The sequence below is a fragment of the Ostrinia nubilalis genome, chromosome 5, assembly GCF_963855985.1.
Source record: "Ostrinia nubilalis chromosome 5, ilOstNubi1.1, whole genome shotgun sequence".
In the NCBI taxonomy this organism is placed as follows: Eukaryota; Metazoa; Arthropoda; class Insecta; order Lepidoptera; family Crambidae; genus Ostrinia; species Ostrinia nubilalis.
In genome coordinates this window covers 6,960,418-6,979,462 of record NC_087092.1, presented here as the reverse complement: position 1 = coordinate 6,979,462, position 19,045 = coordinate 6,960,418, and the positions used below count along the sequence as shown (strand labels likewise).

The 19,045-nt window shown below is 34.8% G+C and overlaps 2 protein-coding genes across 2 annotated transcripts; both read left to right on the top strand.

The window, feature by feature from the left end:
• Nucleotides 1-1,740: 1,740 nt before the first annotated feature.
• Nucleotides 1,741-3,080, top strand: LOC135072234 (protein Asterix). Its single transcript, XM_063966178.1, has 4 exons — nucleotides 1,741-1,926; nucleotides 2,118-2,229; nucleotides 2,529-2,644; nucleotides 2,916-3,080. Exons 2-4 carry the CDS (start codon nucleotides 2,118-2,120, stop codon nucleotides 3,012-3,014), a joined length of 327 nt encoding a protein of 108 aa, XP_063822248.1. The 5' UTR covers nucleotides 1,741-1,926; the 3' UTR covers nucleotides 3,015-3,080.
• Nucleotides 3,081-6,933: 3,853 nt separating this feature from the next.
• On the top strand, nucleotides 6,934-19,039 carry LOC135071742 (obg-like ATPase 1). The gene is made up of 11 exons (XM_063965532.1): nucleotides 6,934-7,246; nucleotides 7,646-7,827; nucleotides 14,781-14,841; nucleotides 15,358-15,485; nucleotides 15,854-16,029; nucleotides 16,351-16,428; nucleotides 16,512-16,609; nucleotides 16,688-16,828; nucleotides 16,922-17,018; nucleotides 17,376-17,523; nucleotides 18,105-19,039. The coding sequence occupies exons 2-11, from the start codon at nucleotides 7,647-7,649 to the stop codon at nucleotides 18,188-18,190; spliced, it is 1,194 nt and encodes a 397-aa protein (XP_063821602.1). The 5' UTR covers nucleotides 6,934-7,246; nucleotide 7,646; the 3' UTR covers nucleotides 18,191-19,039.
• Nucleotides 19,040-19,045: the final 6 nt, after the last annotated feature.

The window sequence follows — 19,045 nt, the reverse complement described above, 5'->3', positions numbered from 1 at the left end:
AACTTTAAAAGGTTAACTATGATCTATGGTACTATGTGTACAGTGCCATCTAGCGGCGAATAGAAATCCTGAAGATAGAACGGAGTAGGCATGGAAATGATTGCTATTTTTCATTCATTTTCATTCTATGAAATGATGATTTTTTTTCATATGATTTCACATGCGAAATTTCACAGGCAATGATTTTTATTCGCAGTGTTTTAATGTAGCTCTTTCATATAATGTGCTACTTTTAATGAAGTATGAATTTTGATGAAGGATTGCTAATTAGCTAAAATATGAAATGTAACAATATCTGTTTCATTTATGTCGCACAACAAAAAACAAACAGTTTCACAGCACATTAATAACCGCGCGACTAATGAAAATCATTCATTTCATCTGCCTGCTATCTAATGAAATCACACGAATCATGACAAGGAAATCTAAACCTTACACCTTTGAGTTTAAAGTTCATATTTAAAATGACCAGTTTCGTCCGTCATCACATCTCTTGTCCTTTTCTAACACGCACATGATCAAATCATTCCTTCTTACTCGCTCGGTCGCTTCGCAGAGCTGCGCTCACGAACTTCGCTCGAATGAATGAATGAAATTCATGTGATTCGTGATTTCGTTGACTGTGAAATTATAGCAGTCTATGTGAAGTAAAATAGCAGGTGTGATTAATGAAATTCATTTCATATGATTTTTCACCTGCTATTCATGAAATGTTCCATGCCTAGAACGGAGCGCATCGTACGCTAGATAGCGCCACATTGTAAGAACTTGGGCCACTGTTTTTGGTTTTGTATTTAACAAATTATCAGTTTTATTGGAATTACTTAATTTTGAATCGAGTCACACGATATCATTCGATGACTTTGCAAATGCAGTACGATGTAGGCATGGAACATTTCATGAATAGCAGGTGAAAAATCATATGAAATGAATTTCATTAATCACACCTGCTATTTTACTTCACATAGACTGCTATAATTTCACAGTCAACGAAATCACGAATCACATGAATTTCATTCATTCATTCGAGCGAAGTTCGTGAGCGCAGCTCTGCGAAGCGACCGAGCGAGTAAGAAGGAATGATTTGATCATGTGCGTGTTAGAAAAGGACAAGAGATGTGATGACGGACGAAACTGGTCATTTTAAATATGAACTTTAAACTCAAAGGTGTAAGGTTTAGATTTCCTTGTCATGATTCGTGTGATTTCATTAGATAGCAGGCAGATGAAATGAATGATTTTCATTAGTCGCGCGGTTATTAATGTGCTGTGAAACTGTTTGTTTTTTGTTGTGCGACATAAATGAAACAGATATTGTTACATTTCATATTTTAGCTAATTAGCAATCCTTCATCAAAATTCATACTTCATTAAAAGTAGCACATTATATGAAAGAGCTACATTAAAACACTGCGAATAAAAATCATTGCCTGTGAAATTTCGCATGTGAAATCATATGAAAAAAAATCATCATTTCATAGAATGAAAATGAATGAAAAATAGCAATCATTTCCATGCCTAGTACGATGATACGATTACTTTTACGTTGCGGCAATCACTAAAATTCGCTAAAATGACACTAATGACGTTTAAAAAATGGCACGCTCGGCTTCATACAATTTTTGACACATGCTGCATCTATCCTTATCTGTGACTTGGGCCATTTTTTTACGAAATATTTATTGTCTGTGCTGTGTCACGCTGTGTGTGACGTTGTATGTCACTGTCAGCTGTCAGTTCACTCAATTTGTGAATGACAATCTGTTTTTTAGGTCACGAACTCACGACGACGAAAAGTCGAAGATTAATTTTATTTATTTAGTAGCAGCTACCACTGACTGAGTAGCTGAATAAGTTGAATAACGTTTTAAGACTTCGTTAAGTCCCGATATAATTATTTGCGGGCCAATAGTAAAAACCAAAAAAGTGAGTATTCTATAATTTTAGTAGTATCAATATTTTCCTCATGTATACTGCGTTTATAGACTCGGACACTATCTACATCTACATTAACAATAATCCTACTATTACCTTGGTATATTATTCTTAGTTTATCTGTAGTAACTACTGAATTTCGGTGATACAACATACCTAGCTAAAGGAAGATATTTTTTCAGATGCAACTTACATCAGACCCCAGACGTGCTGATAGGGAAAGGAGATACAAACCACCTCCTCCCACATCGGCTCCAGTAGAAGATCTAACAACGGACTACATGAATATACTGAGTATGGTCTTATATTGATTCTTTATGCTGTTAAAATTGTGTTCATAAACAACCTAAAAAATTAACCTCGTATTTAGCAACCTTGAGAATTTAACTTACTTTTAAAAAACTCATGTTACGAAATAAATAACACACCACACTGTTTCTTACTAGTGGAACAAAACAACTACTTTGTAGAATGTTATAGTACATAATAAAAACTTCTATAGGTATTTATTTATAAATCAAGATCAAACCATTGTACCATATTCTTGGAAATAAACATTATCTAAATCAAATACCTATCTTTTTAAATTTCAGGTATGATCTTCTCAATGTGTGGACTAATGATGCGATTGAAATGGTGTGCGTGGACTGCCATCTTTTGCTCCAGCATTAGTGTTGCCAATGCGAGAGTCTCTGATGATACAAAACAGGTTTGTATAGAAATGAAGTATTTTATTCAATTATGGATGTCAAAATAAATAATACAAAAAATGTAGCCTTAAAAAGGCTCTTTACATTTGTCTCCTCAAGGACAATAAAAACATCATTTTTGTCATACTTTTTTACATAATATGTTTTTAAAATAATTATTGAAGATAGTTTTACTAGATGTCTGTCCAACAGCTACAGGAACTTATTCAGACATGAATACTAAGGTTTGAAATTTTATTTGAAACTTATGCGCATATTTTTTCTTTTCAGATTGTGAGCTCATTCATGTTGTCTATTTCTGCTGTGGCCATGTCTTATTTGCAAAACCCTGCACCAATGTCTCCTCCATGGGCTGCTTTAACAACATAAATACATAATAAATATCTACACTATAATGTTCAAATTAAATTATACTATTAATATATTCTGTTTAAATATTGTTTTATTTTTACCCGACTACGGCAAAGCCAAAGGAGGGTTATGATTTTGACAGGCTATGTATGTATGTATGTATGTATGTTCATCTGTTCCCTCGTAACTTCTAAACTACTTATCAGAATTTGACAAATGACATATCATTAGAAGCGTCTTAATTGTCCGCTGGTTATAGGCTATATGGGGTTTCACAAAATCTAATGTGGCGCCCTCTAGCGGACAAAACATACAGAGTAAAAAAATAAAGTTAAGATAAATATGCCGTGTTTGGTATCATTTGAAAGGGCTTTACTTGTACATTTTGAAAATATATATATTACTAGCATTTGCTCGTGACTTTACCTGTATTCATGGGCTGATTGCATATAATTCACATCTTTTCGTTCATTGCTTCTTTACTACTTATTAGTTCATCAATTTAACTTTTGTTAATATTATGCGCCACAAATACACTTTAACACCAAAATGGTATAAATAAAAAGTAAAAAAACTAAAACCCAACTACGACAAAAAACGACGCTAAAAAAGTATAAAACAAGATTTTCAGAATACTGAACTGAACAAAGTTGCTAATGTAGTTGCATAGTAATTTTCATGTTTGGAAAGGCGTAGTCACACGTTACATATACCTACCTACCGTAGCACTTTGATAACGTGTGACTGCGGTTTTCCAAACATGAAAATTACTATGCAACTACAGTAGCAGGGCCATTCTTATTCTTACGCATTTTTGTGTGAGATGTAAGAATAGCATATGTTTTTAAAGAAAATCAGTGCACTGTATATTAATTTACTTAGTAAAATACCTCTATTAACTAGGCCCAATATCATTTTTATCATAAAACTATTAGAAGAATATTTAAAAAAAGTTACAAGTCCAAAATGTCACGGACGGTCCGTGACATTTTGGACTTATAACTTTTTCTTAAATCCGGGAATCTCACACTACACGGTCCGTGACGGACCGTGTAGTGTGAGATTCCCGGATTTGGACATACAATATTTTTTTCTGAAGAGATGTTATGTTATTTTGATAAATATTACAGTAATTATGCAAGATTAATACATGTTATATAAGACTGTTAAAATTTTATATCAATAATAATTACCATTTTTGATTTTGAACACCAAACATTGTGTGAGCAGTTTTTGTGTCACAACCACGTGCGCCACTTTAAATATGCGTAACTCGGTAAAAAACTATCTTTGATATTGACATCCCTTGCTAAGTTTTTTTAGAACAGTAACATTGTCATCTTATTAGATTTGCAAATGGCTGAACGTAGTGAGTGAGCCGCAAAAAAATATTTCCTATTTATTTGAAAAAAGGGACAACCATAACACGTCCATCCCGTGTACGATTTTTAAAGGTAGGTATCAATGTCACGCTATTGTATAAAACATAATTATGTACCTCATGCAGTATAGTTTCAGATAATTGCACAAGATCTGCTAATTCACAGATAGTTTTTTGGATATATCGGACACGTTCCAAATTGTCACGGCCATGGTATTAAAAATGTGTCACTACCGCAAACTATTTAAGTACATGGTCGTGACATTACAACGCGTGGTTGTGACATTCTATTTTTATTATTTTAATAGTTTTTGTTGTTCTGCTAAATTATTTTGTGTATTGTGCAATTTTTAGGAGTAGCCTTTTAGTAAGTGTACTTATTTTTCGCTAGTATGATTTTCTAGATGCCACGAAGGAAAAATTATTGCACTTTCTCATTTCTGCAGTAATATCAAATTTTACTGAGACAGCTCCCGGTAAAGGCCCTGCAGAGGTGGTCGGAGTTGTTTTAAAAGGAATTGCTATTAACCATATTTTTAGTGGTACGGTGACTATGAAACATGTTTAAGTTGTCAAAACCAACTGTTATGTGAATCCTACAGAAATCTCATTTGATACTCAATTAGGTACCTACTGTGTTTAAGATTTACTAATTTGTTAAGCATATTATCATATCGAAACCATGTAGGTAGCATATCGGAAGCATGATCAGATTGTGCCAATAATAAAAAGTCTATATTTTTATTATCTAGTAGATACATTAACTACCTGACGGTGTTTTTGATCTCAATTTTAATTAAATTTTTGGATGTTCAGAAAAAAGTACATATTACCAAAATAACACCTTTGTTGATGAAACGAATTTAGTATATTTTATTGTTAATCAATTTAAACTATTATGATATAAATTTAACAACATAAATATTATTATTTACAGTAAAAATGTAAAACTGTTACATCCGTGTCATGCAGTGTCACAGCCGTGTTTACGTAGGCTATTTTGTTTTCTTTCCGAGGGCTTTAAGGTTGTCCATATACATCAAAAGTATGCTTTTGGTTTATACTTTCGATACACATCGCAAAAAGTTAAAAAAAAAAATCTTTAATTTTTAAAAAAAAATTGGCACAAATTTAAGAATGGCCCAGCAACTTTGTTCAGTGGGTCTAGACAAAGTGCAAATTATAATCGCAAACCAGTCGATAAGTGGTCGAAAAGCCCCTTTTTTGTATGGGGTTTTGACGGATTCAATTTTCGATTCGATCAAAAAGTGCGTTTTGTCTAGGGGGGCAGTTCAGTATTCTGAAAATCTTGTTTTATACTTTTTTAGCGTCGTTTTTTGTCGTAGTTGGGTTTTTCAAATATACCATTACATTAATAATTTTTAAAATTAAATACCTACCTACTCTTCATGTAGAGAAAGGGCAAAAGCAAATATACATAGTATAGCCTGACCAGGAACATAAAAACCCTGGCATAGAGGCGCGTCAATTGCATTTGATAGTGCAACACTGAGTACAGTCGTACCTGTGTTAAATTAATAGGCTAACTTTATGTATCGGGATTCAGGATTACGGGCTTATTTGATATTTTCATAAATTAACGAAAAAATATTATTATAGGTAACCTGATTTAAATAAATTAAATGAAACCATCAATCGAGCTAGTAGATTTATTTTATTATTCATCAATAATCAAATTCAGAACTTGAATATTCAACTGCAATGTCTGCTCATGAACGCTTCAAACTCGGTACTTCTTTCCCAATCTCATAAAATTCAACACTTAAAAAGTGACAAAATTTTTAAAATAGGTAGTTGAAACAAACCACAGCTAATTTTCATAGTGGACTGTACTATACGATAAACATGTCAGTCAATTTGACAACCTTTGTCGGAAACATTATTCAATGAAAATATTGTCCGAACCCTTAGTATTTCTCTTCGACAAATACTTTAACACATTGTGAACCGCTTTTCTTTCACGACTATAAAAATATTTTAGCAATTTAATTCATAAAACCAATTGCGCACATTTAAAATAAAGTTTGTTTACACTTTGACAGCAATAGACTGACATGCAAGGTGACATGTCAATGAAGTTTTCAGTTACTGTTGCCATTAAAAGAAATTAGTACCATTAGTTTTCCGCAACATGGCGAGGGTTTTTATGTTCCTGGTCAGGCTATAAGTACATGGAATACACAACCAGCAGTGCAGTGTACAAAATTAAATTTTGTTCAAAATAATTTTGGTATACCGTTAATTTAAATGTTTACAGCGCCATCTATTGGCGACCCTCGCTACTTCTCTGTGCTGCTAGAAATGTTTCCATTATACAATTATTTTATTGTTCTATTCAACACTACATGCAAAAATAACTTATTTTCTTTGAAATTACTTCTATACGCCCTGCGTTCATAAATGTTAATGTTTAATCAGTAGAACATGCTCTGTGCCGTAGAAAGGAACGTATCTGACAGCTGACAATGACACAAAGGTCTGAAAGGTCCGAATCAGTCCTCAACCATTATTTTCTTAAACAGAAAACCTCTTTTTCTTTATTTGTCTCTTCTTCAATACTAATAGATATACGTTTGTTACCATTTACAAACTAATTTTTAGTAGAATTGCAAAATGAGAGCAAGAAACATTTTTTATTTTGCAGTTAAATAAGAAAATCTTAATTATACAATTTTTCGGAACGCATTGAGCTGTCGTCCGGACGGAACGTCTACACGCGTATCTTTCCTCTATCTTTCCTTTCAATAATCTAAAAAATACGTGTTTTCTTTAAAGTTAACTTAGATTAGTCGCTATAACAAGTTCCGGTTTTTTGTTTTACTTCGCCCCTGAAACGAAAACAGTCCAGGTATGTTAAATAAAAACAACTGTACTATCCGAATAGGTTATCTAGAACCCCTCAAGAACCACTAGGATTTACTGATTGTGACTATTTATTTCAGTCTTTCGAGCAAATTTAATTACAACAAATTTTCACCTATTATTGTGATGTGATACTTTGTAAAGGCTTTTAAATTTAAAGAATCTGAAGTAATATTATAAGGAACATACGGTGTCTATGTGGAACCCGGCCTATTTCTGTCATAAAAATAGTTTTACTTCTATTGACAAAACACTTCTAAGTTGCACTTATAGCGCCCCGTTTTCTATACTTTCATCCTTGTCTAAATCTAAAAGAAATAACCATTTATGATACTTAAACAAATACAATTCTAAATGTTGAAAATAATAATGTTGAATGTTTCAGGATGCCACCAAAAAAGGTTGAAGAGCCTGAAAAGAAGCCACTCATTGGGCGTGTGGGAACCAATCTCAAAGTGGGCATTGTGGGGGTGCCCAATGTGGGCAAGTCAACATTCTTCAATGTGCTGACCAAGAGCCAAGCAGCAGCTGAGAACTTCCCTTTCTGCACCATCGATCCTAATGAAAATAAGTATTTTTATTATGTTTTTCTTTGTAATTTTTATTCTTTGAACTTTTTATTAATTTTAGGCTTAAAGTACTTTTGTTTGCACTCTCATTCAAGAGGTGTGGAACCATCCATTCAATCTCTCTTATGGATAAAGAGATTGAAAATTAGAGTATGTGTACAGGATTTTTATTGAAAGAATCCCAATTGAAAATATTTTTAACACATAAACGCTTGGCTTCTTAGTTACTTTGAGTTATTATTGTTTATTGTAGTTCAGTCTTTAATAATCATAATTCACTCAACCTTTTTTTAATCTAAGCCACCTTGAAACTTCAGTGCCTGATCTTTGGTAAACAAAAAAATAATCCACTTGACAGTATTTTGTAATCAAAGACTGACATATTTATTTCTGTCAAGTTAGTTAGAAATATTTTATATGAAATAATGATAGAATTTGAACATTTTCTTGCTAATTTGCAAGTGACTGACAAACATGGCTTACAGAATATTGGTGTTAATAAGAGTACCATCTATAATGGACCTCTGTGTAATATTGTGCAGAAAAACACTGATGACACCAGTTTTACGACTCCCCCTATGGCTTCAGCAGTCATTGGCTTGGACAATACAGCAGCAACACTATCAGGCGTTCCAAAAAAGTCTAAAGTTTGGACAGATTTTGATGCCCAGGAACAGTTCTTGGATACAAAGCCGACTTGCTATATAATTCTAAGCAAACCTGGTGCAGGTGCTTACTCACTTGGTGAAGCAATGTCTAAGAAACTTAACTGCATTCACCTATGTCCGAAAAATATCATAGTGGATGAAATGGACCAAGAAAGTCCAACAGGAACATGCATAAAATTTAATTTGAGACAGCAAAATGTACTGAAATATGATGTCATACTATCTATATTAAAAAAGAAACTAGAATCAGCTGCAGTGAAACATAGAGGCTATGTAATATCTGGTTTCCCTTTGATAAGCTCAAGTAGAAAACCTCAATATCTGACCAATGTTTTATATTCAGAAGATGGATTGCAAGCTATAGATGAAGTTATCTATGAGTTTTTGGTTAATCTTAAGAAAAAGAAACCCAAGAAACCTAAACCTGAAGCTGGTTCACCTCATACCTCATTGACTAGTGAAGCAGATGTGAACGTTGAAGAAGAAGCCGAAGAAGAACATGAACCTGAGGAAGTTGGGGAAGAAGCTGAAGAAATACCTGTAGCACTTCCAAAATTTATATTAGATTCATGTTCTGACATTATATTCTGCAAAAAACCTTGTCTTCTGACAAAGAAATCTGTGTTTTTGCAACAGTTTAACGAATTACTGAACCTCACCATGAAGCCTGACATCGTAGTATATCTAACATGTCCTGATCAAGACTTACTAACCAAAAAGAGTCATAAATATTTTAATTACAAAAGTAATCTCTTTACTTTTGATCAGTTTTGTGCCATTACTGAATCAGAACTGAGATGGCCAGCAAGATATTCTATGAGCGACTATAATAGTCCCTATGATACTCATGTTTTCAATCCCAAATATAGCTGTAGACAACCTATCAACTATACCAAAAATTCAGTTGAACAGTTGTGTAATTATAAAAATGAAGTCCTAACATTTCTTGAAGAAAAACTCAATGATTATGATCCAAAATGTATCATAAAATTAGATGCTAGAGTAACAGTCCATGAAATGATGCACCATGTAAATGAAAGATTGTTGTTTCTAGCAATACAGCCTGTGCTCATTCCAGAACCTTTGTATCTTGAAGAGCCTCCAGAAGAAATGGAAGATTTTTGGAAGATGGTTGAAGAACTTAATGTTATTCGAAATGGACCAGTGAATTTCAATCGTTATCCATCATTGTGGCTCAACCGATGTCCCGTAGAGTTAAAGAAAAGGCGATCACAGCGAGGCAATCCAAAATTAGCTGTAACATTTTTTAAACATGTATATCTATTAGCTTCGCTGGATGGGATGATAGCATTCTGTCGTAACCCAAGGCCCTACTTAAAATTAAAATATTTAGAGCCTACATGTAGAGTAATAGTTATAGGGACCAAAACTTCTGGGAAAACTATGATCTCTCACTGTTTATCATGGATTTTTGACACGCCAATAATAAATTATGACCTTTTTGTAGAAGAGGAGAAAGAAAAGAAATATACTACATTTGCAAAAACCATTTTATCGGAAATAATAGCAACCCTTGAAGATGCAAGATTCGCGAAATGGCAATACAAAGAAACAGAAAGAAGGAATAACTTAAATGAGTGGGGTGATAGGGTGGTACATATTTTAAATGAGTACATTGCCGTTTTTATAGAAGTATTAAAATTTACAAAGTCAGTAGAAAAAATCATAGAAGAAGAGGGGGGAGAAGGAGAAGAAAGAGAGGAAATTGATCCAAAGTTGCTAACAAAGTATGAAGATTTAAAAAAACGGTTATCTTTCCTACCATATATTGAAGATCTAGATCAATGTATAAATTCGATTCGGGATAGAACTTTTGTCAACTTTGCCCCTGTGGAATTGATCAATGTTACAGAAAAACCAGCTATTCCAATTTTAGGCGATCCGGATGTTACTGAAGCTGTTGCAAATTACATTACAGCAAATGACTTGCAAAAGGACATTGAACCAACTAATGAAGAGTTAATGAATGAAATGATAAGAATTTTGTCAGACATTGATGATGAATCGTTAAAAAATTTCGGATCATATGGTCGGTTTATTATAGACAATTTCCCCTCTGATCCAGAGTTTTGGGGATATCTCAGTGAAGCAAAATTATTGCCTGATCATACTGTAAGTCTAATAGAAAACAGAGAAATAGAACCGGAACTTGTTCAATACTATGCAGAGATCGCAAAATGTCCAAAAAACTACCAAGAAAGACTTGCTTTGGCCAATGATCCTCTAATAAAGACAAAACTTCTTACCAAAGTTTTCCCCAATGCTAACGTAGTAGACGTGCAAAACTTAGTCAACGATTCTGTTGGTTCAATATTAGATACAATTTTCGTCGAAAGTAAAGCTCCGGTCGAAGTTGAAAACAAGGAATCCCCTGATGCAGACGTGATTGGTAATTTCACTGCGTCTATAGAAAAGTTTCGTGAAGATTGGGATAGTGTGAAACTAAAATTGGATGAGAATAATAAAACTTTTATAGAAATTGAACTTGAGAATAAGACTGATGTAGAAGTCATAGACGAAGTGCTATTAAACTTACGTAAAAACTATTTCTTAACGCCTGAAGTTAATGAAGATGAAGAATCAGAATCGCAAGAAGATGAAGACGAAATTCCTAAAGATATCCTCACGTATAACAACCCCCGATTTTTATGTGAAACAGGCATATACTGTCCTATTGCCTTTTATGATTTTGGAGTACTTTGGGAAGGAAAACCTGAATTCAGTGTAAAACACAACAATAAATTACACTTTTTCTCCAAAGAAGAATGTTCAGGATTATTCCAAAATGATATTACTAGGTATCAAAAATACAACAAACCATTTAAATCACTTCCTCCTTTAAGGATCTGTGTAATTGGTTGTTTAGGTTGTGGAAAATCAACAATATCTAAACTAATAGCAAAAGAACTAGGCCTAATCCACATAGACTTCTCCGAGGTAATTAACACACTATTAATGCCGCGCCATTTCAAAAAGGTAGGCCGTCAATATGAAAATAGTTTTACTGATGTGTCAATAGATGAGGAGGGTGTAATGGAATTTCAAATGGACGAAGAAAATGAAAACCTTGCATCAGATTTATTGGGAAATGAAACAGAAATAAGACGAATGATTTATAATTATTTAGAAAGGGGAGCACCAATTATGTCGGTTTTGATGCAAAAGTTAATAAAAAAGATTTGGTTTGAGAAGCCATTCGTAAACACAGGATTTATACTAGATGGGTACCCTCGCATACCTTCTGACGTTGAAGATATGGTTGCATGTTTCTGCATTCCTGATTTAGTTATAGAAATTGAAGGCAGTTCCGAAAGTATGCTCCAACGGCTATCACCTAAAATGTATAAAACATGGAAAACTCAACTCAATGAAGCTAAAAGTTTAGCAAAACTAAAGTTTGATAAGGAAACTCAAGAATGGACGAATTTTATTACGAAGAATGTTGTTGCTAAACTAATTTGTGAAGACGTTTTAGATAATATATTTTCTTCTATAGACGAACAACCTGCCAAAATTGGATCTGCAGGTAGTGTAATAATGGACGCCCATCCAATGGGATCATCAAACGTAGATGTGAATTTGTTTACCTTCTATAACGATATGATTCAAGAATATCCTGCTCCTGTTGATCTAAGTGAATGGGAAAAACCCGATGAAGCCCGGGAAAGGATTGACTCTAGATTAGAAGGCATTTATGAGGCAGATGACGAAGGAATACAATCGCTCAAAGACATTTTAATTGAACAGAGAATAAGAATCGTGTCTATTAATGGCACAAAAAGTTCAAACAAGGTGTTACGAACTACATTATTTAAATTAACAAAGTTAAGGAATCGTTCCCATTCCTTTCTTGAACAAACATTTGTAATTAATACTGATATCGCAGAAATGTTGCTGTTAGAAGGATTTTTCTTCTTTAGCAAATTTTTCCGCATGTGTCCTGTGTACATCTCTCAAAATCCAAAAACTATTTTAAACCCCTTCAAAATTATGAAACGGAAAGGAAAAATCTTCCCGGTTATTCATAGGGCCTATGTATATTTTATATTTGGTGAGGAAAATTTAAAGGAATTTAGAACTAATCCTCTAAAATACTTGAGCTTAAATTACATTGACTCTTTTATAGAATACCCCATAATGCTTTCTGTTATCGGACCGCCTAAGTCAGGTAAAAGCATATTGGCGGCTAAATTAGCAAAAAAATACGACTTACTATGTATATCGAAAGGAATGGCTGTGCGCTACATATTAGAGCACATGTATTGGACCGAACTAGCATCAAGAATGAAAAAAGCTCTTTACGAAGGAGATTCCATAAACTCGGAACATGTGATGAACGCTATCCAGAGTGTCGCGATTGATCATCGCACCATGACTTATGGTTTTGTTTTTGATGGATTTCCTGAAACATCTTCAGAAGCTATGGAACTTACAAATGCAGGGTTATATCCCACAGTTATATTTGATATTACTAATGACAAGGATCCTCTAATAAAACATTCCCAAGATGAAGTTTACTACGACATAATAAAGAAAAAACCGCCTTATTCAGAACCTTTTATTGAAAACCGATTTAAATATTGGGTTAACAAATGTTATCAAATAAGAGATTGGGTAAACCAAGATCCCCAAAACTTGTATATTATAAATGGGAAGGAATCACGATGGCAATGTTTACAATATGCAACAAATTACATAAATGAAACAATACCAAAAATACATTATTACTTGAATAATGTGTCGGATAACATTGTGTTGCCAAGTTGTATGTGTATTTCTGACGATACATTTCGCAAACGAATGTCCGCTTATCAAAATATGTGTCCACTCTGTCTCCAGATTAATGTCCTACGTCACAGTGACTATCCTGTAGACAAGAAAGGTGTAGTCCAGTATAAAAACAAATTTTATTGGATATGTCCTGGTCACATAAAGTCTGTACTGAAATATCCCAGTCGCTATTTGTCTATTAGTGATATAGAAATACCGGAAATTCCGGCGGTTGTTAAAACGATAAATGTTTCACTGGTATATGAAAATGGTGTATGTATTGTAACGTACGCCCAAAATTTACCATCTCAAAAGATTGTAAGAGGAAATCATAAGTACGCTGCAAATTTTCAAGGAAAAACTTACCTCTTCTGCAGTCCGAAATGCCTGGAAATGTTTTTAGCTAAACCGCACATGTACTATGATATCCAAGTTTTCAAGGAAGCGAAAATATTTCCGCAGATATCCTTACAAAAGTTACCGAATATAGGCTATCTGGAGCAGACAATAGGTAAACTTATCACCGAAGCGTGCTGTTGTGCTAATGTACTAAGACCCAAATATCCAGGTCTCAGCATTCAGGCGTCTGGGTCACTTTACATAGCTTTGTATTTGAAGAGTCACAACCCAGTAAGTGATAAGTCAGTGCTGTCGCTGTATGACAGAGCTTTGAAGATTTATGATGCTAGATGTAAATTGATAATTGATTTAGGTTTACGTTTGAGATCGATGGATAACCCGTTTGTGAAATATCCGAAATGCTGTAGTAATACGACTCGAGTGAGATATTTGGATTCTGGAACCGTGCGAAAACCATCAAGTATTATTGATGGGTCTGCGAGCGTTTATACAGTCGTTTCGGAATATCAAAATTAGTAGTTATTGTTGTAATTTTCTTTATTTTACATGTTATTGATTGATTAAACACAAAATATATACCTGCTGTGTTTGAATATCACTTATAAAAGAAGTTCAGGAATAATATTACGAGTAAAACGATTACGGTGTAAATAATTAGTATTATACATAAATTATTATTATTATTAATGTACATAAAAATAGTAACTAACCTGGGTTTTCTCGAGCAGTATTTTCACCGCAAAACACTTCACAAACTTTCCACAAAACACTTCACAAATTTTCCACACAACACTTCACAAACTTTCCACAACACGTCTGTTCGCGGCAGAGGTTGGATAGCGACTGACTGTTCGGTACTCGAATTACAATAAAGTAAACGACTGAGTGAGTATTAGAACTTGAATTAATGAGTGAATCGATGAAGCGAGTTGCCGGTTCTGACGTCAGTCGATATCCAATACTTTAAAAAAATAATATTTTTTTTTTGAAATAAAATTTTATAAATTATTCTAACGCTTAAGAAAATTATTTGATAAATAATGTAATATCTAAGGTAACTTGATCTTTATACTATTTATCTAATCAGGAAGTTTTCCAGAGGTCTAACTAGATTTTTGTTTCTTTTCAGCACGTAGGGTACCTGTGCCTGACGAGAGATTCGATTATCTCTGCGAGTTCCATAAACCTGCTAGGTAAGTGTTTTCAGATAAATAATAATATAATATTACCAGCCCGTACAGGCATATTTTACTGGTTTTCCCAGGCCTGTTCTTGCGCCGCGGCGGGTTTAATCCACTAGGGATACTTCACCCATTGTAAACAAAATATTCACAATGGAAAGAATGAAAATACGCGCGTGATGCGCACGTATGCGCGTTGAAGGCGACACAGTAGCTTCTTGTAAAGCCTGGTCCGTGAGCACGTAGAATTTTGTCCAATGACCCCAAGCTACCCATCCTTATCGCTCGCGCGTAATTATATTGTTGTCGCGACTGTGCGACCGGCGCCCGCAGTGAGTGTGCGAGGGCGATCACTGACGTATGTAAACGAAACCATGCTCGATGCTCGACTCTGAGACAAGCTAAATTACACCATATTGTTGACAGCATTGAGTAGATTTTTTTTTAAATACCTTCGTAAAGAAACTTTCTGTACGTAGAACATATTATTATTCTTTGGTTTTATCAACAAATCTGTGTTCATTCTAGCAAAGTCCCAGCATTCTTGAATGTGGTGGATATTGCCGGGCTGGTGCGAGGGGCTGCCGAAGGACAAGGGTTGGGCAACGCGTTCTTATCCCACATCAAGGCTTGCGATGCTATTTTCAATTTATGTCGTAAGTATTGTCTCTTTTACATCTAGAAAGTAAAGTATCGTTAAGTTTGAAGAGTCAGATAAAAATAGAAACAGATAGTTAAATTGAAAACGAATTACAATTTCACGATTGTATTATGTATACCTAACCCCTAAGAGCCAAAGCACACGATGCGACGCTGGAATGGTGTCGCTGCGTCGTCTTATATAAAAATATCTGTAGCGGGCACACAAGCAGTGCGGCGTCGCGTAGTGCGATAAGTACAGCGAAATCTTTGCGGCGCAACGCATCGTGTGCTTTGGCTCTAAAGCCTTCAACAATCAGCAAAAGAAGCGAAAGAACAAAGAGAAAGAAACAGATTTGTAACATAAAATTCATATTCTCCATAGGTGCATTCGACGACGAGGATGTAATCCACGTGGACGGAGACGTGAACCCGGTGAGGGATCTGGAGACCATCGGCGAGGAGTTGCGGCTGAAGGATGAGGAGCAGCTCATGCAGAACTTTGAGAAGCTCGACCGCGTCGTCAACCGCGGAGGCGATAAGAAACTCAAGCCTGAATATGTAAGATTTTCTTACAGAAGTTCTATCTAACATTCGTTCAGTTGCGAAAGTAGTTAAATGAGCCTTATGTCCGTTTTCACCATCAATTCCTAATTTTTAAGTGACCCCTATGGTAACAGGAATTTTGTTTACATAGGGGTCACTTAACGTTTCACGTTTTTATAGTGATTGATGGTGAAGACGGGCATTAGGCTGCCTTGAATTATTTAAGAGGCGTGAGGAAGCGCTGCAGTGACGCCGCTGTGGCGAGCTTGCCGCACTACTATTAGTTTTCCGTTGTAGCGTTGCGACTGCACTATAATATATTTTATATTTCTTCAGGATGCACTTACGAAGATAAAGTCTATTTTGGTTGACGAGAAAAAACACATTAGATTCGCAGACTGGAGCGCCGCTGATGTAAGTAATCTTGTTAAAATGGTATTGTTCTGATCGTTTAATAATAGTCAAGTTCAGTTCTAATAGAAATATTATTATTACAGATAGAAGTCCTGAACAAATACTTGTTTTTGACATCCAAGCCCGCTCTTTACTTAGTGAACTTATCCGAAAAAGATTACATTCGGAAGAAGAACAAATGGTACGCACCTTTTTATTATGTTTTATGATATTTCATATTTTATGTGGATAGTTCTTTTATTTTATAAATTATTTTCAGGTTACCCAAACTCAAAGAATGGATTGATAAGAATGATCCCGGCGCTCCCCTAATCCCATTCTCTGGAGTTTTAGAAAGTAAACTAATGGAAATGGATCCGGAGGAAAAAAAAGCGTACTTAAAAGAACACAACATTACAAGGTAAGTTACTGTGAAACACGACATTAGATTGATACGTACGTTTCTAGGTATTCGATTGTAATTTTTAACTAATTATATTACTTACTTTTTCAGCGCGTTAGATAAAATTATCGTCCAAGGATACAAAGCACTGCAGTTAGAATACTTCTTCACTGCTGGTCCCGATGAAGTGAAGGCCTGGACTATTCAGGTTTGTAAAATGACATAACATAAGATTAAAATGTTTCAATGTTCATTATCATAAGCTCATTTCATCTAGCCAGCCAGCTTTCTTTTTGTGATCGTCGGGCCACCGAGCATTATGGTGGACCTGATGACGTCATAGTCCCCATTGACATAAAAGTCAAAAAGAAGGTCGCGTTTTGGGTGCCATTTTCCTTTTATGCGGACCAATCACGCGTGCCCAAATCTACATCACAGTAAAAAGGCACTGACAGCATACAAAATATTATGTCAATGAACTAGTCACATAGTCATCATTTTGATATTTTTATATCACAAATAGAAATCCTTCTCTTAACGTCTAAATTATCCCTTTTATCAACAGAAAGGAACGAAAGCGCCGCAAGCCGCTGGCAGGATCCACACTGACTTCGAGAAAGGCTTCATCATGGCTGAAGTGATGCACTTCAAGGACTTCAGAGAGGAAGGCACCGAGGCCGCCTGCAAGGCCGCCGGCAAATATCGGCAACAAGGTAATTGTTTACTTAATGAATTCTCACTGACATTATGTATTAATTCAAACTTCTACTTTTTTAAAAGTAGTACTTATAACTAAACGAGATGCCACATTATTTAGTTTTACGCGTTCTTTTTGAGAGAATTCGATTCGCATCGCACTTCATCTCTACCACGATGATAATTTGCGAAGATGCGTGAGCTTAGTGCGATCATACTACGTTTCGTCCTGTGTCATACTTTGCCCGTATGTCACAGACTAGGTACATAAAAACCGCGCATGCTACGCCGCATTTGTCACCTCACGAAGCCATGCCAAGTAGCTTTAATAATCTCCTAAGAGTAGTAAAGTTTGGATGTATTTTTTTTCCGTCGGGAAATGTGACTTTACTTCATAAAGTTGCATACCCACTGGCCGATCGATGAAGACGGCCTCGGTGTTCTCCGGAGCCCTATGAAACGGAGCCACGAGTTTTTGTCCCTACCAGAACATTACGACACCGTAATGCAAGTTTCAGTGGTAAAAGTAGCTTTGCCAAACATTTGTTTTTTTTTTTTTTTTTTTTTCATTTTTGGCATCCATTTCGTTCATTCCCAGGTCGCAACTACGTAGTAGAGGACGGCGACATAATCTTCTTCAAGTTCAACGCGGGCGCCGGTCTGAAAGACGCCAAGAAGAAATGACGCGACAAGGTACTCCTGCTACTGGTACATTTGCTGTACCTCAATCTCGTTCTCTACTCACTGTTACACGTCGCTTGAATGCCCCCACGCTCTGTTGCAAATTAACAAATAAAAATCAGTTTACACTCGAAATTCGATCAATAATCACTTATACTCGCGTTTAGGATTGGCTGGATATACGGACTGTATTCCAAAACGGTGCTCAATATTTACCTGTGATTGGGTTTTACGCTTGAGTTTGACTCGAGCTACGTTTCTAAATACTGAATTATCAAAATACGAATTGCTATCTAAGTGGAAAGGACTATCTGAGTAAGGTATGAAACGTACTACTCTGCAGATGTACTCAAATACTAAAAGTCTTTATAAAATAATGATTTATATACCACACATAAAGCTTTAAATGCCGTTCCGCTGTCCAAATAATGAGGGACTATATTTTTATACGCATCAAGCTGTCTTGCAATTTTAACAATTTTATTTGCAATGAAGTGTGAGGGATATTCGACTACATTATTTATAACTAAGACCTAAAGTTGGAATAAAGCTTTGTTGATGTTTATACAGAGCAGTTTATTTATTTGTAATTAGGCATAACTGTACAAAGCCCATTATTTACAATTAAATTCAATACCATAGGTATTTCGCATTTAAAATCTCTTTTTTTTATACGCACGATGACATAATACTTTATTAAATTAATAATGAGCAGTGTACAGGCATTATGTATATTTCACCTATAACACATAAGCTAAATTATGTAGGTACGTGTACAATTTTTATTACAAGTTGTAATTTTAAAATTATTGCTAAATAAGATTTTAATAAAATGCATTTGGAGGTAAATAATTCAAC